The following is an 11,388-nucleotide window of genomic DNA, read 5'->3' on the forward strand; positions in this document are numbered from 1 at the left end:
GTAGAATACCCACCTCTTTTTATTTTAAACTTCTATTGATTCCTACTTTCCTACATGCACCACAGGAGATTTATTTCTTTCGATGAATCCCCTCCTTGCCCAGGTACTCTTACTCTTCAATTTATACACCTGTCAAAGAAAAGAGCAGAATGACTCTCCTCTCTTAGGGATCCCAAAGAAATAGTGGATATGCAGAAAAAAATTTTACAGTGAATTATTTCTCTGGACACTGTAGAGGTAACTTCTTTTGGTTTGTAGCAATACAGAGGGCTTAGTACCTTAGTGAAATTCCAGTAATACCAAAGAGCTCTTCAGTGCTCTAAGAAACCATGAGGAAGTTTGACCACTTGGAAGCAGTCACAGGAACATGACTCTTCCAGAAGGACAAACTCTATTTGTGTAGCATCAAAATCATCCTCCTGGCTTCAGAACAAGACAACTAAAGATTTTTAGTTAAATTATGGAATGAGTCATTTGAGAAAAGCTTGTGTAATCTCTTAGTCTGTTCTTAGCATACAAGAGTGCTAAAAAAATTACAGTGGCGGATTAAAAAGAAAATCATCAGTGGGAAGATGGCTGAACAGCACATGGAAACAATATTGGTGAAGTGGTAGTCAGGTAACCATTGCAAGATCAGGAGTGATCACTCGGAAATGTCTGGTATTTTTTAAACAGAAGATAGGTTAGCAACATAATGTAGGCAAGAGAACAGGTAGAACACAAGAGAACAGTGACAGTGCAGTGACAGTGCAGAAACAGGATTCTCATAGTTCTTCCTTCACTCTTTGGAGAATGAGCTGGATTATAAAACTCCATTGTGACTTGAGTGAACAAGTCAGCCCTTCATAGATAAAACATAACTCATTGAGAACTTCTGCAAGATGCCCAAACTACTCCATGAACCACTCTTGCTTACAACTACGATTGTTAAATCAAAATATCAAGAAAATGTATTAATCCTTCAATAAAATTGTCATGAGAAAGCGAATGAAGTAGTTTAGCTAGATCCTCCAAAAAATTGGAAAGATAATGTTTATATATCCTTAGTTTACAAACATGCAAGGAATGAGAACAAAAGATAAGGCAATCCAGCTTAGAAGACAACTCATTTTCATTTTGGTTGACCGTAACTTTATCCAACAGGGAGAAGTGTCAGATATGACCTGAAGAATTTAGCAAGGAAATAAAAATTGGAGGGATCCTCATCTCAAAGAAATTAAAAATGGTATTAGTCTATTCTTATGCTAGACAATCGTTGAATTACAGCATATATATTCAAAGTAAGACAACTGGGGAAAAAGAGGAGACAGAAACAGCCTGTCTTGAACAGAAGAGATCAGAACAAAGACATCTGTATAGAGAGCCGAGATATTTGTTTTCTATCAGTTTGGTCTAATAAATGTCACTACTTCCTATCCAAGCCTTGCCTCATTTGCATCCCTAGGTCAGCACACTTACAACACGCCTGCTTTTGAAAAGGGATGTGTACAGTGACTCACTGGTTGCTCTCAAGCTCATCTATCTGCCACCCACCACACCACGTAAGGTCTGGTTATTAAAACTCCTGCTGCTGCCTGGGCAGCAAGACAGCAAAGTCCAGCAGGAATTTAATTTTCCCCATCTGCCTCCAACACCTGTGTTGGCCAGGAATGCATCAGTCCCTCCTGCTTAAACAATGAACTTAAAGAACTAGCATTTTCTAGACAACCATTTATGCACAGTTAAAGTTTGATGAATCCCTCACAAATATCATTGTATTATGACAGTGTTGAAGCAAGTCAGAACCTGAAAATAACCCAATCTACCTGCTAGGTTTACAAGAAAAATGCATAACTTTGGTAAAATGGTAAATTAGATGCATAACCATATCCTGCCTTTAGTTTTGTTCCCTTAAAAAATATCCACCTTTTATCTATGTCAATGCTCAACTAATTAGGAAAAACTACAGAAGTGAATGTACTATGCATGTCATGATGCACAGCAAATATCCTGAGAGTAGTTAATTGACAGCAACTCAAATACTAAAAATATCTAAATATATTTTAATTCAGAAACACCCATAAAACCATTTTGAGATTTATTCTTGTATCTATTTATATAAAGCCTATATTTTACTGAAGCATCACAAAGATCTACTTTTACAATTATTTTTTAAAAGCCTACACATGTATGAAAAAAGGGACTAGTGAAGAGAAATAGATATCAAAAGGGAAAAAAATGTTTATTTCAAAAAGATGCAGATCTGTGCACATCCACTGAAATGCAATCTGAAAGACTAATCTTACATTCATACTTAACTTGTTCTGGTTTAACATACAATTTTCATTACCAACACACTGTCCACACCTTAATTCACAGTGTCTACATATAATGTATTGGAAACACCATTTCTCCTTGTGCCTGGAGGATGGAATTTCATTGCAGATTTTGGGGGACCCTCTATACAGGTGGTTTTTGGGTGTTCCCTCCACCTACACCCCAGAGGTTCTATTCAGCACGAGCATTACTTAATATCACTCACTCTTTGGTAACATCTCCCTGTTATTTCACAATGATCACCTTACCTACAGCACAACTGAAACATTTTAGATTTTTTTTTAGTTATTTTATAAATTTCTAACTACACTCATTATCCCAGTTATTTTTCTTAGTGCTGTGATTATTTTATTTAACTTTTTCCATGTCACCCACTGATTTTTTTAAAACTGTAAAAATGGTTCAGAGACATCACCCCTTACTCCACTGCACAAGGCCAGTAAATGAATCATTCCTGCAGAGAGTTCTGCATAATACAAGTGGTGTTAATTGAGGAACAGCATATTTGTGGTCAAACCAGTTATGGATTAAGTTTTTATGGCAGCTTGTACAGAATGTTTTTTAATAATCACTTTTTTATAAGAACTCCAACCACCAGTGATGGGAAGCAGCAACATGGTGTGTACTCCTGTACTTTCTAATTGTATGTTCCCACATACTAATGAAACGTATCCACTCTTTATGGAAAGGTTAATAAACTTCTAGATAAACTTTACATTGGGCTTGTAAACAAGACTATAACAAGGTTTTATTATGTTATTCGTAAGTACACAATGTTCCACAAATGAAAAAGGTATTTTGAATAGGTTTTGACAATCCCTTTGTGTTTGTAGATGTTGCAGGGAACCAAAAAGAAATAAACCAGAATCAGCAAAAATATTGTTACAAATATATATATATATTTAACATTTCCCTGGAGTGATAATTAGTATTTTCAAAAAGTTGTTAGAAACTTGAATGTTTGGAAAAAGAAAGAAAAAAAAAAGGCAAAAAGAAAAGTAAAATATTAGCTTAATTCCACCCATTTATCCTTGATCCATATGGCACCATTTTAGTTGACCTCCACTTTTAATGTAGAGCTCAAAAAATTCAAATTGTAATACAACACACTGTATGTTACACATCAAAGGCTAAAAACTATAGTAAAAGAAAACAGACTTTGTATATGGCATTTATTTTATATTACCTTTCTGTGTTCCATGAAAATATGTTCAATGAAATTATGTCTGTGGAGTTACATCTCTACCCAAACAAGATGAAGTTGTGTTTTAAATACTACCCTTCTAGGGTTTGGAAACAGTATTTTCATATTGCACAGTGTTAATATTAATACAGAGTCTTACAGTGCACAATACTAAAGAGTCATAAAATTTAGTCATCAGTGATGCTTGGAAAATAAATGAACCCAGTGCATTAGACAAGGGGGAATTTTAGAGGTGGTTAACAGCAATGAGATGAATGCCTTCTCATACACTGGCACACTGTGCTCCCTCTTGTTCCAGGTATACATTGCTCAGGAATCCTAACAATTGCAAGGAGCCACATTTTTTTTTACCTCTCCATAAAAAGCACCCACTTAAGGAATACCTTGCACTTAAGGGATACCTTCGTAAGGTTCCTCAGATTCCACTTGCAGAACCTGACAGACAGTGTCTCAGATGATGTGTAGGTGAAATCACACACACTGAACACCGTCCCTCCCAGAGATGGACTGAAATGCCACTTTGGTCTTAAGTAAGGAGAAGGAAAAAGAGAAAGGGGAGGCTAAAACAAAACAGTGGGTGGGAGGTGAGAGGGAGAGAGTGACCAAGCACAATGGTGCTTGTTAAGCCCTTTACAGATTTCACTCTCTCTCGCACATGTTACTTCACACTTTGGCACAGTCTGCTGGAAGAGTTTTCAGGCCTGAGATGTTTCTGAAGGCTGTATTATCTTTAAATAATACTATTTCTTCACCTATGTACTGAAAAAAACTGCTATAAGCTTTACATCACTTTCACACACACAAGTGAAGAAAACAAATTTAGCACCTCTGAAAATATCAAAAAATTATGGAATTTTCATTTAGCAACAGGAGGATCAAATCTGACTAGGGAAGAACTTCAAAATAATAATTCTGTGCAGGCAAAAACTGTCACTGGGACACAACTACTACAAATGTGTCTCTGAAATTTACATGGTAATGGACTTTATGACTAATTCTAATTTCAAGTGCCATTTTCATCTGAGGAGAGAAAAACTGCGTTTTGTTTGGTTTGAAGTTATTTTGAATTAAGTCTTACAATCAAGGTCACAGTAAATATCACAGATTAGCAGGGACTACTGTAAGCTAATAATGTTTGTGTTTTGCTTTCCCAAATACCACTAAAGTTTAAGTCACTTTCTGCAATATTCAGAAAAAATCTTGTGGTTTTGTTCCAAAGGCTTTTAACATATAAAACCCCATGTTCTCCTCCCAGCTTTAAGTGCAAAGAGATGTCTATAAATTTGCATGAATTTGAAACTAAAAACAGCATCCTAAATTGAGGTAGCACATTTAACCAACTTTCTTTCCAAGAACTTCAGAAAGAAACTGAAGAATTGTAACAGTAAGGTCTCTGTCCGCAAGAATTAAAACCTTTAGTGACTGATGCATTCTTCCCTCTCCACCTGAGCATTTTGGGAGCTTGGAAGTTCTTCTTTAACTCTTCTTTTTTTTTCCCGAAAAATACTGTTTAGTCCATGCACCTTTAGGTCCTGTGGCATCTATTGCAACATCAATAATGGAATCTGGAGTCATCCACCTCAGAAACGCCAACAGAAGGAAGTTCAGAACAGCAAAAAAAGCAAAAATACACCCAGTCACTGGGCCACAGTGAGACATTAGTCTGTCAAGTCGCTGATCCATTGGTAAAACCACTTCATCTGCAACCCGGTCATACACCTACATGGGGAGGAGACAGAAAATAAGATCTTAAAACAATGTTGCTTCTACCTCAAAAAATCAGACACTACTTTGCTGTCACTGTGCAAAATAAATTATCTATTCCTAACTACTAGAAGGGACAAGTACTACCACAAAAATACTTCAGTGCTGATCCGAGTACTATTCTTAAATAAATTTCATCTCTTTATTTAAAGAGAAATAGGAAAAGAACTATTTTTGATAGACTTCAAGAGTATTTCATTAAATAGGAAGGCTGCATAATTTGTCTCTCATGTATACAGAAAGAGTTGGGTTTTTTAGTTAATTGAATGGGTTCTAATCTCATAGTCACATCAGTCATAGGAAGAGCCTGAACAAGCAATTACTAGATTTTAAAAACAAAGATGGATGAACTCATAGATGAGTTGGCAAAATTCCAAATCTCTGTGTTTGAACAATGAAGCAAATCATAACAGGCTACTGATCTTTGCTTAAAGAAACACCAGTAATTTTTAGTAACATTAGAATTCATTTACTGTGCAAAGCACATACATGCTATGAGTGACTTAATATACATATTAACCACAACCAAGCATCTACAAACCCACTACCAGCAACTCAAAAACAGCTTAAAGGACACAGAGATTTTTTCCTTGAGAACATTACAGACTTCATCCTGCAGGTAACTTAACAATGAGCTAACAACTGTACTGTGTACAATATGAGTTCCATGCATACTTCTTCCAATTATATGAACATTTTCCCTCACAAGAGTTTTGGTGGGGTTTTTTGAAGAATGGGCTACATTAAGGAAACTGAAATCTAGGCTAACTTCTATAAAACCTTTGCAGTTCAAATATTGCTTGCAGTTACAAAATCATAAAATGAATTGTACTGATGGCACCTGAAAATGATAAACTGGTTGTACATGATTCTTCGAAGTGGCTTACAAGAGATATATATCTAAGTGCACTGCAGTGTAAATAAGAGGCATATGGTTCACCTGCTCTCTCCTTCCTAAAACACAAGAGCTGAAGTCAGAAGTGACACATCTCCACAGGTTTTTGTAACATTACTGCAGTTACCATTCTTCACTAACAGCAGAAGTTTTATGCTGAAGTGCAGTTCTAATTCTGAAATACTATTTAAAACCAATGAAAATTAATTTTCATTACAACCACAGTTTATGTAAATTCAGCCATAGTTCAGCCTTCTGGCATTAAACTCTCTCTCATAATTTTAAACCCCTTGTTAGCACGTGGCAGACAAAACTTAGCCATCACCTGTCTTTGCGTTTTCATACATCTTACACAGCATGTTTTCCAGTTATGCCAGAAAAGTTACTTCATATGAAGACTTCAAAAAAATACGTGAGTAAAATCTAATTAAAGAACTAGGCTGTTCTTCACAATATTTGTCAGCAGTTATGGCATAATAAAAAATACAAATAGAAAAAAACCCCACGTATCTACGAAAGTATTTGGGGTGAGGTGAAAAAAAGCATCTTCTGAACATTTTAAAATCATGTATGTTTGACAAGAAACGTATTGAAAAATTACACTGGAAGATTACACAGAGAATGTACATAGTAATATTTCAAAGAAGCAGCTGTTTCAGAAATATATTTTAAGAGAATTTAAAAGAAATGGTTATACATACTTTCTCAGTTCTCTCTGCAACGTTCCTCCACGTATAAAACGTCTTTACTTTATTATGAACAGTTTCTGGAGATGGAAGTGTTCCTGATCTGAGTTGGGCAATAGCTTTTTCTAATCCATCACACAAAGATTTCACGGAGGGCTCACATAAAATAATGAGATTTTCTGGAAGCACCTCAGGAATCCCACCAACTCTTGTACTCACCACCTCGGAAACAAACAAAAGAAACATTACAAATGCAGCACAGCAATATAACTGTGTGGTGACACTGCTATTACAGTGTTTAGATGCAGCACTTGGGAAGGAAAATATCATGCTTTGGGAATCTGACCTGTACGTGAACTATAGGTGTAGGCCCCAGAAAAGACCTGGCATAGCAGATTCCAGAGCGATCCTTTCATGGCATGATAAATCAGAAGACTTGGTCTAATGAGCACTTATGAGACATCTTTCCTAAAGGTGTTTGTAACAGTACAAAACTAAATCTGTGTAACCAGGTTTTTGGACTCTTCCTCCAAAGCCCTTCATCAAAAAATGTTACCTCTATTTGGAGAGGACAATTTTACCACATGCACTTTCAGTCCATGCTTTCTAGGCTACTGAACATTTACAAGAATTCATTTTTCAAGAATTTCATTTACAAGAATTCAGTTCAGTAATTTTAATCTGAATTATTATTTTTAAAAGGAAATTAGAAATTACTAAAACTCACACTGTGCAATCATCTCTAAACAGCAGGCAATAATAAGAAACTGCAGAACTTCCTCACCTCTAAAGAGGAAAACAGATGACAAGGGACTAACTACCACAACTAGGTTGTAACAGCTGTCAAAAGATACTGAAGTAAAGAAAAAAATGAAGTCACATTTTCTATACTTCCTGTAAATCAGATACTCATTTAATAAACTTTCTTCATATTTTAACGTGAAAATCTAAGTTCTTTATGGCTATTGATTCAACTTCTTTTGAGCTGTCAATCTAAGTTGTAAATTCACCAGAAAGGGCTTTACTATTCTCTCTCTCTCGAACTCTTCTCTTGAATCCCTACATAGTCAGGCAATTTTTCTGGAGCTCCTCTCAAAGCAGTGTCAAAGTAAACGTTTGTGAACATTAACCATCCCAAAACTCTGTAAAGGAGTACATACAAAATTGCATTTTAGAGAGGCAGTCTGGCCAGTTCAGAGAATTGAAAGCAGACCTAAGTGTTATTCCCAATTCTGCACAAATTTCTTCTTGGAGCTTAAGCAGTTTTAATTAACCCTCCTGTCTCAGCTTCCAGGTGATCTGTAAAGGGGGATAATATTTGCCTACCTTTTTAAAGACAGAGCCTCAGATGAAACCAAATGTTACAAGCACATATTATTTGATCATGACCTTTGTCTAAAATGGATAAATGCTCTCTAGATAAGAGATTTTTTTTTTTTACCTGTAAACCACAGCTTGCTGCTTCCACAATAGCCATACAAAAGGCCTCAGTGAGGGAAGTGTTGAGAAAAATGTGTCCCTGGACTAGCACATTTCTAACATCCTGGTGTTCCAAGGCTCCAAGAAGACGCACCCTGCATGTAAGTGGAAAACAAACAGGAATAATAGAGATAAACACTAAATTTGGACTGTAATAGTGCTGTACAGTGTTACACATTTTCTGAAAAAGGTACCAGTGGTTCAAGCTTGTACAATGAGATAATGAACACAGGCACCTTGGTTCCATTTTCTCTAAATTTTTCCAGCGATGGAAAAATAGAAAACTTTGCTTTTTATTGTCACACTGAAAGAAACTTCTGAAAATAAAGCTGAGGGGAGAAGTTGCTGTTTTAATGACATCTGCCTTCAAAACATTGCTACTGAACTTTCTAGTTCTGTAAGAAAAAATGGTTTCATTAAGTTAATAACTAAGATTTGTCATATGTATTATTTGAATTTTCAGTGTGAGGTCTGATCAATCAGAGTCTGAGGGGGCAAAAGTATTTACGATACAATGATCAGAACCTATTCTTTTTAACAGATACCAGAAAACAGCAAAGAGTAAAAGGAGAATGATACTGAAAAATAATTTTATCAGGGGAATCATTGACTGAACTACAAAACAGGCAACAAAAAAATAGAAAAGAAAACGAAATATTAAGAACATAAAACTGGATTTGATCATGAAAACCCCTCAAAATACATAAATGCATATGTATCACAGAAACATTTTGGTAACACGGTACATGTTTGTAATACCACAAGAACATCAGATAAGCACTATGCCAAGGGTTTCATAATGAAATAAATTACTAGCAGTCATCATCACAGCAGCAGTGACACAAATAAGCTAACACAAGCATCATAGTTGCAGAGAAGAATATGACCAATTTATATGTAAGTCAACTTTTCTATGGCTTGAGTGAAGGCTCATTCAGGGTCTATTTTTATTAATCAAGTTGTAGGATCACAGTCCAACTCTCTAAGGCTTCAGTGAGTGTCTGGTCTATTTGTTTTGCCTTCAATAAATCTCACCTTCTCCAGCCTCAAATTTTCAGGTTTTTTGGCAGGGAGGGAGCAGGCAGTTCCCCACCCCTGAAGTACACTGAAAGGTCACACAAACCAACCTGTCATGGAGCTGGTATCTTTCCCGGACTTCTTCCAGTATGATTCGTTTTGGTCCTTCTCCTCCAACTAAGAAATGTAACTCCGGATATTTCTGACAGAGCTCAGGAATTATACCACTAAGCAAATCTATACCTAAGAGTAGAAGATTTAGAGCAAGCAGTTATTGTACTTGATTTCAGAACTTCTCATGATGTATCCCACTGCCGTAACTCTACTCAAGAGTACAGAAAAAAAAAAGTCTCTTGCAGACAGTTACACTGTTGTATATAAAATTACCAAAAACCCCACAATTTTTCATCTATTAAGAGACAAATATGGGAAAAAAATCACTTAAGTTGCTGCCATTTCATTAAATAAAAAAACTATTAAAACATTTCTAACAGAATAGATAGGTTAGGGCCTAAATCATATGTCCAACATAAGCCAAACTTTTCATTTTATAAATGGCAGTAATTTATAAGTTAATAAGTTTTCAGTATCTTCAATATTAAAGAAGAAACAAACCTCTGAACCAACACGTGCAACTCAAAATGTACATTTCTTCTTCCTGAGTGCACAGACACAAAAGCTTAGAATGGCCTCCTCACCACTCCCATTGAAAATTCCATCCATACCACAGACACAGTGTAAGTGGTACCTAACCAGGACCTTCCTCAAGAAAAAGAAAGAATCAAAATAAACTTACATTTTACCCCCCATTACCTTTTCTGTAAACAAGTCTGCTCACAACAACAATTGTTACTGTACTGTCATCCCTCCTGGACGGGTCTGGAGTGAAGTCGGTGGGATCGACAGCGTTGGGGATGACCGAGACTATCCGAGGGTCCAGAGCCGCTCGCAGCACCGTGTTCTCCTTACTCGTGTAGGACACGCAGATGATGTGGTTGGTGTCACACAGGGACACCGTCAGCAGCTTGTTGGTCAGCACCGAGCTGACATCGGCGAACCCGAAGAGGGAGTGGTCCGTGAAGACGGTGCGCAGCCCCATGGTCTTGGCGTGGAACAGCGCGTCGTGGGCCATGGCGGAGAAGGAGCTGTGGGCGTGCACGATGGTCACCCTCTCCCGCACGAAGATGTACCTGAGCAAGGGCAGGCTGTGGAACAGCGTGGTGGCCGTGGACTGGTTGTACATCACCTTCAGGGGCAGGTAGTAGACTTTGAGCCCGCTGGTGAGATAGCGGACGCCCTTCCTGTGGCCGTAGGCGTGGGTGACCACCAGGACCTTGTGGCCGCGCTCGATGAGGCACTGCGACAGCTGGTACACGTGGCTCTCCACGCCCCCCATGTTGGGGTAGAAGAAGTCCGACACCATGCACACGCTGTGCGCCGCGGGGCCTCTGCCCGCCGTCCCGGGCCCGCTCCTGCCGGGGGAAGGAACCACAAGGTGCCATCACTCGCCGGCGGCCGCCCCCGACGACCCCCGGTCCCCGCACCGCCGGCGGTGCCGCCGGGCACGGCCGCGAGGCCCGCGCAGGCCGCACGCCCCGGGGGGCGGCGCCGCGGCCCCTTGAGGAGTGCGGTCACCCTGGGGCCGGCCCGGGGGAGCGCTGAGGGCGGGGGGACCGCTCACGTACCTGCCGGCGGCGGGCGCTCCCTGCGCGCTGCCCGGCGCCATGTCGCCATTGCCCGGTCACCGCGGCAACCGCGCGCGCCCGCACCGAGCCGCGCCGCAGCCAATCGCCGCCCTGCGCTGCGTCACGCGGGAAACGGAGCGCCAATCGGGGAGAGGGCACGTGCCGGGGGCGGGGGCGCCGCGCGCCAGTGCCGGTGTCCCGGTGTCCCGCCCTCCTGGGACGGCCCTGGACGGCGTTTGTCAAAAAGGGGGAGTCCGGAGTGATGGAAAAAAGTGAGCGTGCTGTAAAGGGGTGGAATTGCCTCACAGTTCCAGTGGCTTTGCCCTGCCCTCAGTGGAGGAG

General features: G+C 39.3%; 1 protein-coding gene across 1 annotated transcript; it reads right to left on the minus strand.

The window, feature by feature from the left end:
• Positions 1-2,198: 2,198 nt before the first annotated feature.
• PIGA (phosphatidylinositol glycan anchor biosynthesis class A) lies at positions 2,199-11,138 on the minus strand. Its single transcript, XM_050331936.1, has 6 exons — positions 11,047-11,138; positions 10,175-10,833; positions 9,472-9,604; positions 8,307-8,439; positions 6,881-7,087; positions 2,199-5,239 (listed from the first exon to the last, which is right to left on the minus strand). Exons 1-6 carry the CDS (start codon positions 11,085-11,087, stop codon positions 4,997-4,999), a joined length of 1,416 nt encoding a protein of 471 aa, XP_050187893.1. The 5' UTR covers positions 11,088-11,138; the 3' UTR covers positions 2,199-4,996.
• Between the last annotated feature and the right edge of the window lie 250 nt (positions 11,139-11,388).

Source organism: Myiozetetes cayanensis, unplaced genomic scaffold, assembly GCF_022539395.1.
Source record: "Myiozetetes cayanensis isolate MyiCay16 unplaced genomic scaffold, myiCay2020 scf5-8, whole genome shotgun sequence".
Taxonomy (NCBI): domain Eukaryota; kingdom Metazoa; phylum Chordata; class Aves; order Passeriformes; family Tyrannidae; genus Myiozetetes; species Myiozetetes cayanensis.